The sequence below is a fragment of the Myxocyprinus asiaticus genome, chromosome 50 (genome assembly GCF_019703515.2).
Source record: "Myxocyprinus asiaticus isolate MX2 ecotype Aquarium Trade chromosome 50, UBuf_Myxa_2, whole genome shotgun sequence".
Classification (NCBI taxonomy): Eukaryota; Metazoa; Chordata; class Actinopteri; order Cypriniformes; family Catostomidae; genus Myxocyprinus; species Myxocyprinus asiaticus.
In genome coordinates, this window is record NC_059393.1 from 20,694,923 (window position 1) to 20,717,943 (window position 23,021).

At 36.6% G+C, this 23,021-nt stretch overlaps 1 protein-coding gene across 1 annotated transcript; it reads left to right on the plus strand.

The window, feature by feature from the left end:
* Window positions 1-1,395: 1,395 nt before the first annotated feature.
* LOC127438777 (parathyroid hormone 2 receptor-like) lies at window positions 1,396-21,487 on the plus strand. The gene is made up of 13 exons (XM_051694628.1): window positions 1,396-1,458; window positions 2,052-2,154; window positions 6,938-7,048; window positions 7,154-7,269; window positions 7,712-7,809; window positions 8,951-9,134; window positions 9,654-9,807; window positions 12,245-12,305; window positions 13,915-13,981; window positions 15,341-15,435; window positions 19,073-19,211; window positions 19,777-19,818; window positions 20,011-21,487. The coding sequence occupies exons 1-13, from the start codon at window positions 1,396-1,398 to the stop codon at window positions 20,566-20,568; spliced, it is 1,791 nt and encodes a 596-aa protein (XP_051550588.1). The 3' UTR covers window positions 20,569-21,487.
* Window positions 21,488-23,021: the final 1,534 nt, after the last annotated feature.

The window sequence follows — 23,021 nt, forward strand, 5'->3', positions numbered from 1 at the left end:
AAATATTCCCAGTCTTTTAGGTAGAAATCACACGTGTAAGCTCTTATAAAGACTTCACAGGAGTTAGCAGCGTTCAGACTAACAGCCATCTCAACTGATGGAGCCTAGTCAAGACACAACCCAGTGACTGTGGATGCAGGCTTTGTACCTTTTACACATCTGAAGAGGAGAAATTAATCTTACAGAGATGGCAGTTTCAATTTGTAACAGTCTAAATCACAGAACATTCACAGAAACTCCCTAGTCACAGACAATGAATGAAATTAGAATGACAGTTTGATACTTAGTACTGTATATTGTGACAATCAGATGGAAAGAAGAAAAACATAACACATTCAAGGACAGCTTTGGGGCTAATCACTTCTCACATCACAGTAATTAAGACTTCATGTGCTTGTCCAGAAACTGACTTTAAAATATAAACCTAGCCTGAGAAATATTTACAAGAGCACAAAGTGTGACAACCGGGGTCTCCTACACTGTATGTCTTAGATGTACATTTGTTTTGTGATAATACATGTTTCACTAAAAGCCCCTCCCTACATACTCAGCCAAACATACCGTCTACCAGTCCTTAAGAAAGCGCGCCTCCGCGCTGGGGAACTTCGCCGGTGATCATATAAACCTTCAAAGCGCCGTTGCGCGCCGTTATACGCGCGCGCAGAGCTTGAGAATACGACGATTTTGTGGGATTCAAAAGTTAACGTTCTATTTTAATGAGAAAGACCAACGACCTAAAAACTTTTCGAATGATTTTGAGAAGAAAAGTCGTTTTCTACGCGGAACGATCTGTCACGTTCGCGCGTAATTTCAGCACCGTGGAGAGCTCATTGCTCGTCTGAGATCACAAAGAAGCGAGGTGCATATTTCTTTCAACACCGATCCGTACGTACATGATATTGTCATATCTCAATTGTAATTTATAATATACAAATGATACTTTTATTATTCTCATTTACTTTATTATTTATATAAAAAATGTTACTTATTTGTATGATTGTATTTATTCTTTATATTAATATTTGTATTTATCTTTTATGATTGTATTTGATATTTTTTATTAATATTTCATTTTATTATTATTATTTTGCAAGCTCCAAGATGAACAGATTAAGAAGGGATTCTGTTGAGGGTAGTGTTGTAATTATGCAAAGTTATGCATTTTATTAAAATTTAAGTATGGAACTGAATAAAGTCATTAGAGGCACAGGATCGGCGCACATTGAGCTTTACACACCGAGAGATGCCGAAACCAACCACTGACTGTACCATCTGAGAATATACAGTCTTCATTTATATATGTAGATATATATATACATATATGAGGAACCAACAACAGAAGATTCAAGGGACTGAAGGGAAACGAGTATTTAAGAAGATCTGGCACCAATTAAAATGTGGATTATACCTCTTTGGATGTTTGTCCAAATTTTGCTTGGTACTCCAATCAAAACACAGGTAAGATCATCAAAACAATTTGCTGCATTTTATGACCTTCATATATGATAAACCCAAATATTTGTGTGCAGTGATGCACATTGTAAACACACCAAACACATTAATTAGTGTATAATTCGGAGTGATGGTATTATGCATGAAGTATGAAATATTTTTATTAAAAGTGAGGTTTAACTAGGAAATAACACTTTCACTGATTTATAACCAGATTATCAATTAAATGTCTTGCAGACTATATACTGTATCTCTAAAGTCAGATGGAATAAATTGAATTTCTCTGATAATATGACCAGGAGACAAAAACATTTCATTTAAAAAATACAGTAGTATGCATTATAAGAGCAGTCATATTTGTCTGAAAATGGGAGGTAAATTATAGAGAATGTATCTGGATTAAGGTATTTTCCTACATTTAGTAACATAAATCATCACTGAGGTGTGACAGAAGACTGAAGACAACAGATTTTATTGCAGCTTAACCATTTGTGGGTTTACAACTCCATTAAACCTCAAAATCTTCTAATTAAAATCTGTAAAAATCCATTTGACATCCGAGCTCAACTGTAATTTGTCTCCATTTTTGTTTGGGATAGCGTGTGGATCCTGATGTGGGATTAACAGCTCAAGAACAAGTTCTTCTGCTGTACGACATCAAACTCCAGTGCCTTCAAAACATCTCTGAACACAACCCTACGGGTAAGACCTTACATTAACAATGTATTGGTACCAGTATTAAAAAAATACTTTACCTATATGGTGCATAAATGTCAAAATTTGTCTTCGGGACAAAATGACTCAAAATGATAGAGCAGGTTACAAATGTATAGCAAAAATTGCTCTACAAATAAAATGGACTTGACTTGTGGATTTTGCTCTCTTTGCTTTGGTTACGTAACACACATTGTCTATATTCTCTCTTTCCATCTAGAACCAACATTGTTTTGATATTCAGTAGGAGCGGAGAGGAGCTCATTTGCATAACTCATGTAAATATGGGGGTTGATCAAGATGAAAGTGACTCATTTGGACTAAAACACACCAGTGTCATTAGTTCATTGGCTGGTTAGTTTAAAAGCATTTTAAATATGAATTGCACTGTGACATATGAATCTGTTTGGAGCACCGCCTAACATCAAGCGGCAACCCACAGTACCAAAATGAACATGATATACAAAAGTTAACAAAAATATGGTTTATGTGGTTTTCTCAGATTGTGTCTCTTATCACCAAATCACATGTGACTGAATCTCCTTTTCAACTGCTTCCAGCCTCTCTGCTTGCAGTCTTTGTTTAGATGCTGAAATATCTTCCAGCCAGCCACATAATCTTCTCTATATCTGCCCACTCGTATGTGCTCATGCAACCTCAACAAAAAGTGGGTTCCAAAAGTTTGAGACCACTGCAGAAAATGCTTCTTTTTTAATTTGATTTCATATTTGTTTATTGCACATTGTATTATCTGCAAAATATTTTTGGTTGAATGTATTATTTCAAAAGAATAGGTATTAATCAAGAAAGCGAGGCAGTAAACAAAAGCACTCATACAGTACCTCTCTCATACATAGCGTTGGGAAGTCATTCTAGCGAATCGGTTCGTTTGGATGGTTCATTTTAGCAAATTAGTTCATTCAGATGGATCCTTTTAGTGATCGTTTCATTCGGATGGATAATTTTAGCGAATCGGTTCGTTTGGATGGATCATGTGAATGAACCAGCTAAAATAAACACTTCACCTATTCACTTGTACCAAGTTAGCACACAAACATCTGCTAAACATCTTAAAAAGATCAGATTTACAAACATTCTAAATCATAAACATCTCACAGACGTCTGCTGAATGTCTTATAGACATCTGAGAGGAATCGTCTTATGGATGTTTTGCAGATGAGCAAACAACCTAAAAAATACGTCTTCCAGACGTAAACACACACATCAAATAGACGTTTGGGTGATGCAGCTGTGCTTTCAGGGTATGTAGAGTTGGGATTTCCAATTCATTTTTTGTAAATTGGTTCGTTCAGAATTTCAAATAAACAATTCACTGATTCACTGAGCCTCTTTGCAGCAAGTACTCCTCGTAGCCTTGCTGCTGACTGTAGTGCGATCACGAACGTGATTTTCGTGTCGTTGTGGATGTTTTTAATGCGCATGTGCGAAATGACTATTGAAACTAAATATTTAGTTGCTGCTGTTTATCATTGTTTTCGAACTTGTATATATATAAAAAATGTGTCCTGTATTTGAATTTAGTATTATTTTATACGATCAATTTTATTTTGTCACCTTAATTGTTTAATGTCACCCTAATTCCTAATTGAGACCACAGATAAAATCTGGTAGTTATAGCTTTATCAAGCTTTTTCTCAGATAGCTCCAATGCAATTAGCCACTTTTTGTTAATAGTTCATTGTGCAGCTAATAACTTGTTCAAAATGGCTTTTAGCTTCTTTGAATTGTGAGCAGCATATAGTTTAGAAAGCAAGTTTCAAAGTACAGGCAATTTCCCCAGCATAGAGTGTAGCGTCAGCTCGTGAGTCATCCACTTTCATAAGCTGACGTGCCTTGTTATTGTATATCACATTTATCCTGTTTTTTTCTTCATCTACACGTGTTGGTCCTGCCATTATCCATGTGGACTGAATATATGTGATCAGGCATAACAAATTAAGATGCTATAAGGCTCCTGGTTACCTGCGTGATTCCGAATTTGAATGCCAAGGCAGGAGCAACATGATGTAGACTTCTGAGATAATTTGAGAATGAGTGAGTCATCGGAGCTTAGAGGACTGAGAAAGAGAGTACGACAGGGCAAGATATTGGTGATGGATTCTCGCACCCATTGAAGGTGGGCTAAAGTATGTGATTTTTTTCAGTGTTAAAATAATTTCTTTTATCCCATCTTAACGTGATGAGTCATTTGTAGGTTGATTTCCTCTAAAATAGTCAATGCTGATCATAATATTCGTCTGTTCATTTGAGAAGACCATTAAGCCTGAAACAGCAACAATGGATTGACCGATGGTATACGTTTTGGGGTGGGACTATCTGTTTGTCCAGCCAATTGTAGATGGGTAACCTGTTAGAAAAAAGAATCATTATTTTTGCAATTCCATTTGTCACAAGTGGGACAGAAATTACTTCACCTTTAATGAATAATCCTGAACTGTGATCCGGTTCAAATGGACACACTTCCGTTCAGCTGTACAGGATTAAATATAATCCAAGTTTGAATCGTGCTACTGCCTTTAAATAATCATTCAAAATCTTCTTATTACATAGTAATCCCAAACATGCCCATGCCATATCCCATATAAACAGGGTAAAGTTTACAGATCCAACAAACCCAAATGGTTTATTCCAGTTTGTATCATTTAAAATGAAAATATTCTCCATCACACCAAAAATGAAAGGCAGATATGGGCATCGTCTAAGGTCTGAAGTTCTACAAAAACTTCAAGGCATTCATAAAAGTTCAAGTTTGAAAGATGACATGGTAGGCATGATATCTCGACCTGATGGTTTTCATCTCAAAGACCATTCTAGACTATGAATAGAGAGAAAACAAAAGCATGATGAATTTTCTGTCATCAGTGATGCAGGTTGAATCGAGCTGTGCTGTTGTCTCATTCATTCTAAATAAAGTTTCTAAATAGCATCAGGTTCTTGAGAGAGTCACAGACCCTTTTGCTCTCCAGTGTGGGAAATTAACCAATTGGCATGGTGCTTCCATATAGGGAACTTGCCCTTTTCCCACACTGCCCTGTGGGGACGGGACCGGAAAGGATGGAGTAACAATGTCATTGTGGGCTCTCCCAAAGGAATCAAGAATTACAAATGATTAGATTCTAAAGTTTCAACAATTTCGTCCAAGATCTCTTTATTAGTTACTTTCTACTTTCCATTTTCATTTTATAGTTCTATTCTCTTACTGTATGTCAGAAATCATCACATTTGTGTTTATTTCTCATAAGGAATTTAAGGAGAAACAACTGAGACAAAGTTGATACATCAATAAAACATAACTGAGATCACCATTAAAACGTAGGAGATCTGAGAGAGCAATATCTGAGCAATAACATTTACATGTGGGCTGTGGCTGTTTCTTTCATAAAAGATTGTTAACACTTTCACTTTTTATAAACAAGATTGAAATGTATATTTTTCAACATTTTTGGAAAGCTTTCTTTGTCACCTGTTTACAAAAGCAGCACAATTAAGTTAATTAATAATGTTTCCTGGCTAATGGAGCCAGTTAGTCATATTAAATAATATTTGAAAATGTGCAACAACAAAAAAAAAATCCTGCTGCACACAGAGCCATTATGCTACACTGAAAGGACTCTTCTTCCAGTAATTACACAAGCAGAAAGCTCATTATAAGAATGTGAGGCCTCAACATTTTACTCTCACTCAAGGTGACCCTGTTACCATACATTACCAAAGAAACTCTAATTGCATTTGACATTTTCCAAGCTCAAAGAGAAACCTATGAACTCTAACATTTTTAATTAGCAATGGGCTTCATTCATGAAACATGAACAGAATAAATTTCTGTGTAAACTATTAGTGAAACCATTCTTATGTAAATTGCTACAATGCAACAATTTTCATAAGAATAGTTTTGAGAGCAATTAACACAGAAATTTCGTGGAAATTTACGCAAGAATGGTTGTATGAAAGATTCCACAATTTACACATCAATTTGTTGAATTGAATGTCACAATTTACACAAAAATGGTTTTATTACAAATTTACACAGAAATTTGTTTAATCAAATGTAACAATTTTCTAAAGAATGGTTTTATGAATGTTTTACACAGAAATGTACTTTAGTTGAATGTGACAATTTTCTTAAGAACAGTTTTCTGAACTATTTAAAAATATTTTTGAATTCAATGTCACAATTTAAGCAAGAATGGTTTTATGAACAATTTACAGAGAAATTTTGTTTAATTGACTGCAACAGTTTATGTAAGAATGGTTTGACAAATGATATACAGAGAAATTTGTTAAACTGAATGTGATCATTTACGAAAGAATGATTTTACGAGTTGACTAACGCCCATTGCATGTAAAGTTTTAGATTGACCTTTTATCTAGAGCACATACAGTAGCTCAATCAAAAATGTTTTTGATTATACGCTAAGGTTACTATTTAAAACGAATGAGACTTAATGGAGTCTTGACTTAAGTTTCAACTTTGTCTCAGATGTTCCTTAACTTAACCAACTGACATACAATAACAGCCAAATTATTGTGGATAGTATAGCTCAGATATTTTGGTCTTGGAAGAATTTGATGAGAAATGTTTGCATTCATTAAGATCCCTCCTTGGGTACAGATTGTCGAGAAACAATTGAGGTGTTAAATCGTCTTATAAATGGGAACCATTACATCCAGACTCTGGTCAGAGTGTCTTTTAATTAGATTGTGTTTCCATTTATAAATTGCTATTGTGATATACACATTGTGTACACAGATGGGGTTTGTTCTCCTGGATGGGATGGACTGGTTTGCTGGCCTCAAGGTTCCCCAGGAAGCATCACTAAAGTGCCATGCCCTAGCTACGTCTACGACTTCAACCACAATGGTACAAAGCATCAAAACTTCTTTCAACTAACCACCAATTTCTTCAAACAAATTGTTCTAACACAATATGTATTTCTGGTTAAATGATGCTTTCGTATTCTCGTAGGGTTTGCTTACCGTCAGTGTGACTTGAATGGATCATGGGTCTCGGTGGAGAACAGAACTTGGGTCAACTATTCAGACTGCCTACGCTTCCTGGCTCCAGGCATTGAAATGGGCAAAGTAAGTCCATTTAAACAGTATGAAGCTGAGAGAGGTTATTGTGTCTTATTGACTAGTGTCGAAGCCAGTCGATAAACACATTCAGATTTCAATACTCCAATATTGTGCAGCTGAGTCAGTCCATACATCTTCAACCACAATGGGTTTCATTCACTAACAGTGTGTACATACGCATTTATGCGTAAAACCTGTGTAATGTTTTCACGCATACAGTAAATTGTGGTTCACCAACAGGTTTGCATACACATTATTTTGTAAATTTAGAACCAATGATAAAGCTAATTATACAGATTAAAATGCCTCTGGTTTATGAAATAAAAATTGTGAGGATGTCTAGAGGCAAATCAAGTGTCTGAAGAACCAACTATACATTTTTTGCTGATAATAGTCAGACATCAGTTGAAGAATGAAGTGTCCTAAAAACATTTTGTTATGTTTCCAGAGAGACTTCTTCGAGCGGCTGCACATCATGTACACGGTCGGCTATGCGGTGTCCTTCAGTTCGCTTCTGGTCGCCATTTTCATCATTGGATATTTTCGGTAATTAAACATGAAGCACGTTTTTTTTTACCCAGCAGACTTTCCGTCCCACCAGGCAAGTTGAAAAACACACTAATGCCTCCCTGTCTTCATTAAGCAGTTACACCGCATGCAAAGATTCACGTTAATAAACTTGTTCCACACAAGTGGCTTCTGTTCAAGGATTCAGGAGGGATAAGCCAGACAGCTCAAGAGTTCCTGCTATAACAGAACAGCTTGTACCTTGCTTTTTATAACTGGAAGGTTCAACTGAAGGAGTGTATTTTTATTTATTTATTTTTTGTTCCTTAGTAGTAAGTTGGTCTTGACCCACTTCTAGCTTAGAAAATGCACCAATTAGGGTGCCTACATACAAGAGGTTATGTTGCGTTAGAGAATGATGGGAACGTATTGATTTCAATGGGGATGGTGTGTCACAAGAACAGAAAATGCAAAGTTTTGCGAAAGTGGCGCTCTGTCTTGCAATCAAAAGTTGTAGTCAACCATTGAGCAATGACAGCTTCAGACAGTATGAGATTTACATGGTACGATAACCGTCACAAAAAAAAAAGGAGTGCCATTCATGCAAGTTGACGATTTGCTCCTAATTAAACTGATATTTACAATTGAAACATAAATGACTTTACTGGGATTTTAGACTAATTCTAAAAAAAAATCCTGACTTTATATTTACGCAAAACAATGAATGAGAAAATGTCAACGGTATGACAACCGTTTGTTTTTAAAACCGTGGCATACTATAAAACGGTTACATCCCTAGTCCATTTGTGCTTTTGGAAATCTGATTCGCTGTGTTTCTGCTTGATTCTAAACTACCCCGGCTCTTTCCACACCCTTAAAAACAGACCTGCCCTAAGCAGTTGTGACAAGCAAATACAGCAACAACCTATCTCTGAATCTGTTTCTATTTCAGTGGCGTCGCGCTAGAACGTAGCCCCGTCCACTATGAAATCTCATTGTTCCAAAGTCCCGCTACACACAACTGGACATTAAATATGAAATATATTCTGATATTGCCTGATGACCTTTTCGTGTTACGGTTTTACACGTTCCTAATGTAAAACACTCTCTAGTGTGTAGTAATGTGTAGCCTTACATCCGCTGAGCTAGGATGAATTCTCTCTATTTGTTTCTCTCTCAGGCGTCTTCATTGCACCAGAAACTACATCCACATGCATCTATTCGTGTCATTTATGCTGCGTGCGGTCAGTATCTTCGTGAAAGATAGAGTGGTCTACGCTAATGGGGTGCTACAGGAATACGACACCATGCTAATGGACAACTTCAGCACTGCGTCCATCTCTTCTCTTGATAAGACTCAGTATGTAAGTACACTGAGTAAACCACATTGATGGACCAGACTCAGTTAATTGAATTGGAATTTTGTGTTACATTGTGTTGAGTTGAGCTGAACTAGTTGGGGCTGAATTGAATTTAATTAACTTCAAAAAATTTTTTTTCATAATTGCTCTATGAAACGTGCAAATTAGCAGTGGTTTTCAACTTGTAGTTTGCAGATCTGTTCTGATAGGGTCATGGATAGGAAGGAAAAAATTCTAACTGCAAATACTAAATTGCAACTAGCCATATAATTGTGCATAGTTAGGACAGCAAAATAAACACTGATTATTCTGAGCACAATTTGTTTTGTCTGGGGAATTATTGATTGATGAGAATTAAAATTCAAGAGACATTGAAAACAAATACACAAACTACTGCATAAAGACAACTGAGAATCAGTTGAGAACCACTGTATTATAGAAAGGTTGAGCAATTCTGATTGGTTGAATGCACAAGGTTTGAATGATCTCATTGGATGAAGCAAGCATTGTTTGTATTTTCAGGTTGGATGTAAGATCACAGTCCTATTCTTCATCTATTTCCTCGCCACCAACTACTATTGGATCCTAGTCGAGGGCCTTTACCTTCACAGTCTTATTTTCATGGCCTTCTTTTCAGACTCCAAATATCTCTGGGGTTTCACCCTCATAGGATGGGGTAAGTATGTGTGTTTGTGTTGAAAAATGGCAGAACTCACTAAAAGAAATTGCGCCCTCTAGCGCCGTTTATGTGCACATGCATTATGCGCTGTTTTAGCAGTGGATTAATTAACACTCTTTTCAATCATTTGATAAATTACTTCTGCCATAAACACTAAATATGAACACACGTGTCTTTCAAGCTAAATTCATCTTAACGTCATCTACTGTCCATGTGCGGTAATAGCGCAACGTTAATTGCACAAGGCAAATAGCGCTCAATTTTGTGAATAAGCAAAATCTATAATAAGCCTATTTTGCATTATATTAGGAGTGTTTGCACTAAAAAGAATGACAATGACTGAACTGAAATACTCAAGACGCAGCGCTATTTCAGCGCATTTACCCACTTCATTATACTACGGACTGTTAATGAATAAGATGCTGGGTTTCATGCTGAAATATTGCACACATAAAGTGCCGCAACTGTTTTTTGAATTCAGCCCACTTTGCTTAGATCAGCCAGTGGCTGATTTTTTTTAACAATGTTTACCTTGCCTGCCCAGTAGTACCCCAACCAATTTCACAGCTTTTTATGATAATCATCTTCCGAGTTTTTTGTTAAGTCTATTTCCAAGTATCACAGCTGAATAGTTTTGCATTCCTTTGAGATGGTCTCTCTTATTTGAAGCCTTATTTATTCAAAGTTTAGGTTTGGTGCATAATACTCGGCATGCAGGAACAGACATTTTTGATGTGCTAATACTTCTTAGGAGTTTCGCACGCATTCTTAGAGACTTTTCTGTTTTAACGGTTTAAAACTGAAAATCAAAGTGTGTGTTTAGTCCAAGCAGGTGTGTTCTCCTTTTAAACAGACAACAGTGCAGAACAAAGGGTCAGCGACTGCAGTGTCAATGATTTTGTGCATTATTTAAGCAAACAGGCCTCCAGTGACATAATGATGTACAAAATGTTCAAAATGATCACTGTAATGTGTCATAATAATCAATAATGCATAATTAATGCTCTTGCCATCAATGTGTTTGTGGTAATGTATCATCCTAATTAGTGTTCACATTCAAATGCTCTCACCCTCAGATCAAAAAGACATTGCTGAAACTTGTTTACTTAGGTCTGGTTTGTGCTTTTCCATAATTAATAAAGTTTGTATTAAGGGAGATGAATCATCAGTGCTCACTGGGTTTGTTTACGTTCAGTTGCATGCAAGTTTTTATTGCGAGATGATTAACTTCTTAAAGGGTTAATTCACCAAAAAATGAAAATTCTCTTATCATTAACTCACTGTTATGCCATCCCAGATGTTTATGACTTTCTTTGATCTGCTGAACTCGAGTGAAATGTTTTAGAAGAATTTCTCCGCTGTTTTGGTCCATACAATCCAAGTGAATGGGTGCAAACATTTTGAAGATACTAAAATCACATAAGTCAGCATAAAAGTAATCCATAAGACTCCAGTGGTTTAATCCAAGTCTTCAGAAGTGATAGGATAGATGTGGGTGAGCAACAGATCACTTTCACATTCTACTTCATGCACCCTACTGGGCAGGGAGAAGAATTTTAAGCAAAAATTGACTTAAATATTGATCTTTTTCTCACCCACACCTATCATATCACTTCTGAAAATATGGATTAAAACACTGGAATCGTATGGATTACTTTTATGATGCCTTTATGTGCTTTTTGGAGCATCAAAATTTGTGTTCTGCAAATGAAGGAAAGTCATACATATCTGGGATGACATGAGGGTGAGTAAATGATGAGAGAATGTTTATTTTTGGGTGAACTATCCCTTTAATGGTAAAGATTTTAAATGGCAATTTTTTAAAGTTAAAATACTTGTATCCCAATTTCAAGTCAACATGAAATGTTGTTCGCAACCCATTTTACTTCTGTAATAGGATATATTTCCGAGTAAAACAGGATATACACAAGAAAATAGGATTGTGAAAAGTGGGCATAACATACATGGTCATTGGAATGGAGATTTTGAAAAGAGGGATTTGTAACACGTACTTTTAAAATATAGCTCTATTTGTTTGAAAATCCCAACTAGCCTGGCTCAACAACACTGGCCCAACCAATAACGTGAGTTTGGGACAGGGCAACATGTTTTTTTGACCAATGGCAGATGGAGGCGTGGTAAAAGTAGGCAGCAGGAATGTTTGGGAAACCTGTTTGAAAATAGTCTTTTTTTATTCCGTTGGTGGAGCTAGTGATTTACACACTTCTCAAGTTGGTTTCAGGGACATTTGAAGCTTTTGGGGGGCTTTCGATTTGCTTGTATTCAATCTGTTAGTTAAATAAAATGGGGAATTGAAAATTATGTTGTTCTGGTGGGTTTCTCTCATGATCTATGAGTGCTGGGCATGCCTCTGTGATTGTATGGTATATTATAGTTGATAAATCCCGTCAGCATCTAATTTGTTGGACTGCAGGTGTGCCAGCTCTTTTCGTGTCAACCTGGGCTGTCGTCAGGGCAACGCTCTCAGATGTGAGGTGAGTTTTCTCTGAAGATGCTCTTCAGTGAGGTAAAGTCAAAAAATAACACAAGTACACAAACACACTCACACACACACCAGCTTGTATGTACTTCCTTGATGGAACTTCACATTCATTCTGCTTAATAAGTTAAAGGTATGAGTATAATTTCTTTCAGTGTTACAGTATTCTACTTTCTCCTATCTCAATTTAATATCCACAGTCAACTATAAGTGAGCCATCTGTAGGTTGATTCCCCAGAAAAGTGTAAACACTGTGGCTCTGTGACGCTATCAAATCATTGCTCTGAGCACTCAGGCCTACGACGTCAGTTTAGTGCCGCGTTGCATAAAAAAACAAAAAACACATTTGAGAATAAAGTGTAACATTACAAGAATAAGGTCGGAATGTTTTGGGAATAATCTCAAAATAAGCATTGCATAGTCATAAAATTTCGAGAATCAAGTCAAAACATTAAAAAAAAAAAATTTCAGAATAAATCAATACTACGAGGTTAACGTCATTAAAGCCACAGCATTAAAAGATTGATGTGATAGCAGTACGAGAATAAGGTCATAATGTTTTGGGATGATATCATAATAAAGCATTTTACATGAATAAAGTCATAATGTTACAAAATTAAAGTAAAAATTTTTTTTAGAATAAATCTAAATTATAAAAGTTGTAGCATTACAAGATTAAAGTTGTAATGTGTTCGGCATAATCTCATAATCGGCATGGTGCAAAAATTACATCATAAAGTTTAGTGAAGAAAGTAGTATTAAATGAATTAGGAATATTTTGAGAATAAATCTAAATAATTAAGAGATTAAAGTCATAAAATTTAGAGATTAAAGTCATAATATTTTGGGCATAATCTCAGAATAGGCATTGTACCAGAATGAAGTCATAAAGTTATGAGATTAAAGTCGTAACATTATTAAAATAAAGATGTAATGTTTTGGGAATAATCTCATAACAGACATTTTACAAGAATAATGTAATTATGCTTCAACAATAAAGTCATAACATTCCGAAATTACAGTAGGAATAATTTGAGATTAAATCAAAATTACAAGATCAAAGTCTTAACATTCGAGTTCTAATGTTTTGGGAATAATCTCATAATAGGGTTTTACATGAACAAAGTCATGAAGTTTAGATAATTAAACGGTACTATTACGAAATTAAAGTAGGAATATTTTGAAAAAGAAGATTAAAGTCATAGATTAAAAAGGAGATTAAAGTCGTAGCATCACAAGTATAAAGTCATAAGGCAAGTAACTAAATAATCCACATCCGTTTGTTGCATTGATGAAACTGCTGCCTTATCAATGACTTCTCAAAACATTACTACTTTAATCTCATAATCAAAATCTTTTTGTTAGCGAGGCACTAAAACGCTGTCATATCCCAGCCAGACTGACAAACGATTGATTCACCCAATGACGTGAGCTTAGGCTGGGCTATATCGGTGCCATCTGATACCATCACTGTACTATGATACCACCACAGTACTTGTAAGGATTGTCGGTTTGGCTATTTTCCTTGGGAAAATGTTTGCATTATGAGAACTTGATTGAACTTAAATTTCAATTATTTTTAATTTTGTCACTTTTTCTTTAAGGTGTTGGGAGTTGAGTGCTGGCAATATTAAATGGATATACCAAGTTCCCATCTTGACAGCAATTGGGGTGAGTCTGCTGTGGCTTCCAGTCTGTAGACAGAAACAAAAACTCTTCAGTGTCACACACCTTCAAATGAGTCCTATATTAAAGGAATTCTTAAGAACAAGTCTCTTAATTACGTCTGGATCCCCATTTACCATGAATTCAACATGTTCTGCACATGATATGTGCTAAAAGGGGCTGTCAAACTCCCTTAATCGAGCAATTCAAAAGGTCGATTTTGATTGACAGGCTCTGTCGTTTGTTGACTGAATGAAATTGACCGGTTACCGTTTGCATGGATATATTTATCTAGTGGACGGGCATTATTCTGTTAATTATTGGGTTTGCCGAGCACAGACACTTCACTCTGTAATGGATCTCTGATTAAAAGAATGACTGGACTGTTATACAGCAGAAAAGCTGTAATTATGTGACAGAATGCAAATGCAGTTCCAACCTTACCGCCTGTCAGCAAAACATATCAATTAGGACATAACACGCATGGATAAATTTGTTCACAAGCACTCATGACTAACAATTTCTATGGTATATTGATTACACATCCAAACACAGTGAAATGTAAAATGAAAAATGGTTCATACCTGTTGCATTTCCATGCTTTTCACTGACACTATTGTCATGTTTTCTGTGAAATTAATTCAAATTTAAAGGGATAGTTCACCCAAAAATGCAAATTCTCTCATGATTTACTCACCAAACACATTCCAAATGTGTATGATTTTCTTTCTTCAGCAGAACACAAATGAAGAGTTTTAGAAGAATATTTCAGCTCTGTAGGTCCATATAATGCAAGTGAATGGGTGCCAAACATTTTAAGCTCCAAAATCCATATATATGGAGAATAAAAGTAATCCATATGACTCCAGTGGTTAAATTCATGTGTTCAGAAGTGATAGGATAGGTGTGGGTGAGAAACAGATCAATATTTAAGTCATTTATATCATAAATTCTCCTCTCTGCCCAGTAGGGGGCAATATGCATGAAGAATGTGAATCACCAAAAACAGAAGACAGAGAAAGAGAAAGTGAAGGAAAAAGGAATTAAATATTGATCTGTTTCTCACCCACACCTATCATTTAGCTTCAGAAGATATGGATTTAACCAATGGAGTCATCTGGAGTACTTTTATGTTGACCTTTATATGGATTTTGGAGCTTCAAAGTTTTGGTCACCATTCACTTGCATTGTATGGACCTTTAAGAAGATATTCTTCTTAAAATCTTTGTTTGTGTTCTGCTGAAGAAAGAAAGTCACACACATCTGGAATGGTGAGTAAATGATGAGAGAATTTTCATTTTGGGGTGAACTATCCCTTTAGAGAAAGTTGAAAATTAAAGTTGTTTCATTTTCTCTTTCTTCCAGCTGAATTTTATTCTGTTTGTAAATATTGTACGAGTTCTGGCCACCAAAATCCGAGAAACAAACGCAGGACGGTACGACACACGCAAACAGTACAGGTGTGTACATGAAATTATTGAACTAATTCATGACCTCATATAAACATCTATATTGTATGGTATTGGACTTGGATTGTGTTTCGCCAGTGACAAATTAGATGCAAATCAAACAGTGACAGCAAACAGACAGTTTCCAATATCCAATATCCGATTCCTAGAGACAAAATGTATAAGTGTTATTGTATAATTTATAACCTGTATTATCTTCACTTCATTCGAGGTCTATACATGTTCATACGATGTGGTTCATGCCAACCCATGCTGTTTCTATTTTGATTTGCTGTGGTTTTGTGGTTGTTGTCGGCAAGGTGGATTGTTTGGATACTGTTGGCGAAATATCCAAGAGAGAATCGTAATATTCCAGAGAGTGGACAAAAAAGCTCAAGGAAGAGAGCGAGAGAGCATATGAGAGAGATTTCAGCGAGTTCAAAGAATGGTTGAGTGAATCTCACTACTTTTCAGCTTTTTGACAGCATTTGAGATATATAGGTCTATAATATACAGTATATGCTCTGAAATTGCGTTGAAAGGTGATTTCATAACAATCAGTGTTAACATAGTTTCAACGAAACAGCGAATTCTGCAAAGTACATTCAAAATTTTGAATGCAAAAGGTAAAAAATAGTATAACATACTGTTTTTAAATCTCCACACTGTTTTCCATTAATCATATTGAATCATTTAACAACATTTAGATGCAGCAGTATAGTGATTACTTTACTTACCTATGTATGTTTTTACTAAAACATTTTAAAATATGAAAAATGCCACGCAGAAAAACGTTCAGTGGTTCAGTGATCATTTTTGAGGCATGACCCAAATCAGTCGTTGAATCAGTGTTTTGGATCGATTCATGGAAATGGATAGTTTGACCCGATTCACACAAATACATTTTACTTAAGGTAAAATTAATATTATTAGTATCAAGGTAGTAACTTAACATTCAATTCAATCTCGATTTCTGTACCTTTTCATAATGCATGTTGTTCCAAAAGTGAGTTATTCTTAATTTATGAAGTTGCGAGGCAAATCAAGGATATTGCATACTGACGGATGCAGTTTACAATTTACTGGAGGGTATTTTAAACCATCTGGAGTTTAATAACCTCAAGCGTAATTTTAACACTGCAAATGAAAATCTATCTGAGCCATTAATGACTTCACGGATGAACGAGTGCAGACGATTTTCGCTATTAATGAGAGTGAGACTTGTGCACTGAACTTTAAATAATTAAGCAATTTACATTTCATTACAGCTCAGCGCCAGTCTGCTGTTTCCTCATCTGTCCTCCGCTATCCATACCTTTCATAAACCTTTCGAGCTTTTGAAAACAGCAGAAATGTGGTTGCCTCAAAACTAAGCTCAGCTGCCCTGTTTTGCTGGACTTTAAAGTAATAAGCCTTTAGAGAGACTTTAAAAACTCTATGTTTGTACTGAGAGGAACACTATTTTCCATTGTTTTTTTTAAAAAAGTTTTTTTGTGATAAACTGAGGCCTCTCCTTGTTTTGGGATTTTAATGCAAGTGGTTTTATCTTTGGTTTTAAATAAAACATCTACAAATTGATTTTTAAAGTATTAAATTTCCTTGGCCAGAAGTACTCATTTTTTTGTAAGACCTACTTTGAATGTAGAATGTACTGTTGAATACTGCATACGAAAGTTATTTTATCTATCTGTCTGTCTGCCCCTCTATTTGTCTTTCTGTAGCTCTATCTGTCTTTCTGTCACTTTATGTGCCTGTCTGTCTGTCCGACTGGCACTCTATCTGTCTGTCACCTTATCTGTCTGTCTGTTGCTTTATCTCTCTATCACTCTGTCTATCTTTTGCTCTATGTGTCTTTCTATTGCTCTGTCTTTCTGTCGCTCTATCAGTCATTTTGTCACTTTATCTGTCTGTCACTCTATCTGTCCACCTGTTGCCCTGTCTTAGTGTTGCTCTTTCTGTTTGGCACGTTATGTATCCGTCTTTCTGTCAGGTGCTCTGTCTATCTGTCTGTCACTTTGTCTATCTTTTGCTCTATGTGTCTTTCTATTGCTCTGTCTTTCTGTCGCTCTATCAGTCATTCTGTCACTTTATCTGTCTGTCACTCTATCTGTCCGCCTGTTGCCCTGTCTTAGTGTTGCTCTTTCTGTCTGTCACTTTATATATCCGTCTTTCTGTCTGGTGCTCTGTCTATCTATCTGTCACTCTGTCTATCTTTCGCTCTATGTGTCTTTCTATTGCTCTGTCTTTCTGTCGCTCTATCAGTCATTCTGTCACTTTATCTGTCTGTCACTCTATCTGTCCACCTGTTGCCCTGTCTTAGTGTTGCTCTTTCTGTCTGTCACTTTATATATCCGTCTTTCTGTCTGGTGCTCTGTCTATCTGTCTGTCACTCTGTCTATCTTTCGCTCTATGTGTCTTTCTATTGCTCTGTCTTTCTGTCGCTCTATCAGTCATTCTGTCACTTTATCTGTCTGTCACTCTATCTGTCCACCTGTTGCCCTGTCTTAGTGTTGCTCTTTCTGTCTGTCACTTTATATATCCGTCTTTCTGTCTAGTGCTCTGTCTATCTGTCTGTCACTCTATCTATCTTTTGCTCTATGTGACTTTCTATTGCTCTGTCTTTCTGTCGCTCTATCAGTCATTCTGTCACTTTATCTGTCTGTCACTCTATCTGTCCTCCTGTTGCCCTGTCTTAGTGTTGCTCTTTCTGTCTGTCACTTTATATATCCGTCTTTCTGTCTAGTGCTCTGTCTATCTGTCTGTCACTCTATCTATCTTTTGCTCTATGTGACTTTCTATTGCTCTGTCTTTCTGTCACTCTATCAGTCATTCTGTCACTTTATCTGTCTGTCACTCTATCTGTCCTCCTGTTGCCCTGTCTTAGTGTTGCTCTTTCTGTCTGTCACTTTATATATCCGTCTTTCTGTCTGTTGCTCTGTCTATCTGTCTGTCACTCTGTCTATCTTTTTTCTGTTGCTCTATCTGTCGCTCTTTCTACCTGTCTCTCACTCTCTCTGTCTATCGCTCTGTCTAACTGTCTGTCTATCACACTATCCATCTGTCTGTCTATCATTCTGTCTGTCTGTCTGTCTGTAGCTCTGTCTGTCTGTCACTCTATCTATCTGTTTTTCTGTAACTATTTTTCAGTCTGTCACTCTATCTGTCTATTTGTCTGTCGTTTTTTCTGTCTTGATGTTGTTCTATTTGTCTTTCTGTCGCTCTGTTTCTGTCTGTCTCTCTGCCACTCTTTCTGTCTGTCACTTTATCTGTCTGTCTGTCTGTCGCTCTATCTGTCTGTCAATCTATCTGTCTATTTGTCTGTCGCTCTATCTGTCTTGTTGTTGTTCTATCTGTCTCTCTGTTGCTCTATGTGTCTGTCTATTTGTCTGTCTGCCACTCTATCTCTCTATCACTTTATCTGTCTGTCACTAGGTCTTTCTTTTGCTCTGTCTTTATGTCGCTCTATCTGTCTTTCTGTGTGTCGCTCTGTGTCATTCTGTCACTCTATCTGTCTATCTGTCACTCTATCTGTCTGCCTGTTGCTCTATCTGTCTTACTGTTGTCTTACTATGTGTCTGTATGCTGCTCTATCTATCTATCTATCTATCTATCTATCTATCTATCTATCATCATCTCTGTTTGTGTGCAGGAAGTTGGCTAAATCCACATTGGTTCTGGTTCTGGTGTTTGGAGTGCACTACATAATGTTTGTGGGAATGCCGCACACATTCACTGGTCTGGGTTGGGAGCTCCGCATGTACTTTGAGCTCTTCTTTAATTCATTCCAGGTGAGTCACATCACTCTGCCTAACCAATCAATTATTCACTGTTACACACTCAAACTAATGTGAAGAGAAACGGGGCATTTCTGATTTTTGTGTAATAATAATTATCATGATAAACAACCCCACTCTTTATCTGTCGCTCAGGTTTAATTAGCTTTTCGGCATGATAAATAATTGCATATTTGTATTGCAAAAGGGTTTTGCTGCTTATCTGCAGACCATGAAAACTTCAAAATAATGACGCACAGAAAATTAATTGAAAATAAAGATATGTGCTTCAGACATCTAAATAAAAGCACTGTGGTGTTACCACAGTACATTGATGGTATGATATGGTACTTTGGTATATGATACTGAATGATTACCATACTCATAATCAGGAATGTCATTTGAATACAAGTCCAAAACAGTGCACAACCATGGTAACATATCCAAAGAACCAAACAACACTGCTTATGTGAATATTACGATATATGTTTTTTTTTACCTCACAATTGTTTGTTTATGTGTCGTGATCGGTCTTCTCTCCACTTGTCCTTCTCACTGGTGTTTATTTGTTCTCTTTCAGGGATTTTTTGTGTCCATTATCTACTGTTTCTGCAATGGAGAGGTGAGTAAAAAACAGAATTAATGTCCATTTGGGGAAAGATATTAATATGTCATATTCTGATGCTTTAGTAGCAAAGTTTGTCATCAAAGAGATTATTTAGTTGCTATAAACCTTGTAGTTAAAGACCATAGAAAGATTCCCAGCAATATCACATAAACGTATTCAAACTTATTTCTTTACATTTTATCCCAGGTCCAGACTGAAATCCGTAAGACCTGGCTCCGTTGGACGCTTGCGTTTGACTGGAAGGGTCCTGTGGTTTTGGCAAACTATCGCTATGGGTCGGTTCTGAACAATAGCGGTGCCAATGTCCAATCCCAGCTGAACTCTGTGACCCGTAGCTCCGCCCTCCTTACCAGCAGAGTGTACCGTTGCGCTGGGCGTCCCAGCGTCACCTCGTTCGTTCACAGCACACACATACACACCACCCTGCCCGGGTACGTCTTCAGTAACTCGGACATCGAGAGTCGACCGCCTTCGATTCCTGAAGAAATCGAAGAAGATGCCAAACACATAGACGACATCACCCTGAAAGAGAATGCTAAAGGAAATGACATCACCGTAAGACAGGAAGCCCTCAGTATCTGTTTAGAAGAAAGTGGACAAAGTCCAAACGATGATGACATCATAAAGGGTGACGATGATGTAATTTCTCAAGAGAACGCCAAATGCACCAAAAAAATCACTTTAAAGGACTCTTTATCGGTGAGGTACAACAGTTTGGACCAGGAGGATGAGGAAGTGCTCTAAAATTCGTGAAGACTTTGTTAAAGTTCATCAAGATTTCATTAAAATCATCTGCGCGTGCACTGATGAAAAGCCAGTGAAAACGAGACACCACACGTGCTTAAAATGCATGAAAATCTACTGTAATGTTTGGTTGGGAATTGGTTTTCAGCCATTTCAAGGCCTTGCGTTCAGAGTCTTGTTTGCCGAGAACAATTTTTGTTGATTTTTGTTGTCAGTTCTTTGCTAGACTTTTCAAATTTGTATAATCACAATGGTGTACAGGATAGCTTTCGTAGTTAATTTCGGTAAACTATGAAGGTGTAAATATTTTCTTTGCAAAGTGTCACGCTGTTTGCGATAGTGTTTGTTTTTACGAGTTGTTTGGTCAAGTCAAACAACGGGACCCAAACTGAATAGTTAGCAAACTTAGTAGTTTGTAAAACTATTTTAAACATACATTGTTGCCTTTTTCGTAAGAATAGTTTTGTAAATGATTTACACAGAAATTCATTGTTCAGAGTTTTGCTTTGCAATTTAGTTATTTCATTAAAAAGTTGGATGTTAGGGGGGCCTGGGTAGCTCAGCAAGTAAAGACGCTGACTACCACATCTGGAGTCGCAAGTTCAAATCCAGGGCGTGCTGAGTGACTCCAGTCAGACTTCCTAAGCAACCGATTGGCCCGGTTGCTAGGGTGGGTAGAGTCACATTGGGTTAACCTCCTCGTGGTCGCTATAATATGGTTCTTGCTCTCGGTGGGGCACGTGGTGAGTTGAGCGTAGATGCCGCAGAGAATAGCGTGGGCCTCCACACGCGTTAGGTCTCCACGGTAATGCGCTCAACAAGCCACATGATAAGATGTGCGGATTGATGGTCTCAGACGCAGAGGCAACTGAGATTTGTCCTCCGCCACCCAGATTAAGACAAGTCACTACGCCACCACGAGGACATTGGGAATTCCAAATAGGGGAGAAAAGGGGAGAAAATCCAAAAGAAAAAAAGAAAAAAGTTGGATGTAAACTAAATTTTTTTTTTTTACATCAAACTACTTTTTTATTGTGATTATATGTGAATGTTTTTCTTAAAATATATTTTAATTTAATGTGCAATGCTGTTTCTTGCAAAATTGTAATAAATGCACTTGTGGCTAGGAGGAGGGCGTGGCCAGGCCGTGAGGATGCACGGCCGCGTGCGTCTCTCTCTCTCTTGAACTGGCGTCTCCGGCTCCCCTTTATCTCGCTCTCGCACTGACCATCTGATTCAGCGTGCTCCCTCACGGCCCGGCCATGCCCTCTTCTTCGTCACAGCACTTAAACATCAGCTTTTAGAAAATTAACTGTAAATTTTGTATCCAATCCACATGTCTACAAGAAAACAATATTCGTATGTAAGGTATTTGTACGTAAAGTGTACAAATAATTTTTGTACACTTCACTATAACAATAACGCTTCACTTACCGACTTCCTCTCAATCCTCTCAAATTCGATAAATTTGATCACTGCATATACTGGCATTATATACAGTATGTTTAATTAATTTTATTTATGATAAATACAAGAAATCAATGTATGAATTCAATGGATATAAAAAAGCCGATGATTCTGTCATCAGAAGACAAGGAGAGGACACAAACACAAGAGGACAATAATGGGCTTTATTGAAAAATAAACACAAACAGAAAAACAAAGCTCTCACAATGGAGAGAAAACAGTAAATAACAGAAACAAAACCAATACTTAAACTAGAAACTAAAAACTCTCACAAGGGAAAAACAAAAGTAAATAAAAAAACTAATAGACAAATAACCAACATGACCAAAATAACACGACAGGAGATATTAGACACGACCGATATGGCGAAGTAGAGACAACAAACTGGCACAAGACTGAGCACACAGGTAGAATAAACAGGGAAAGAAATCAGGGAACACATGTGCGGACCATAAACTTATAATCAAACAGGTAACCAGGCAAATGAGAGGGCGGGGTTATCACTAAAGACAAGACAGACACGAATGCACAAGGAAATGAGAACACACAAAACCAAGTGCATTCACATAATATGACAAAACACAAGTGCCTGGACTCAGCCACAGAGTAAATGAACACAAGACATAAAACAGACATACTGTAGAACATGTACATGTCAGGGGTCTGCCAGAAAGGGGAAAAACCCCAAAACAAAGGGCAGAATCCTGACAGATTCATACAGACTTGTACATCTCTAAAGTTGTAAATAGGTAAAAGGCTTTATGTTTACGAAGTTGTTCATATGTTGATGTTAATAATGGCTAACCAGATGTAAAAAACATCATGACTTTAGGGCCTTTAGTCGTTACTTACCAACTTTAGGGACATACAGATGCTTTATGAATCCTCAAAATTTGGTAGATTTGATAACTGCGTACTGGCATTAAATATATATATATATATATATATATATATATATATATATATATATATATATATATATATAT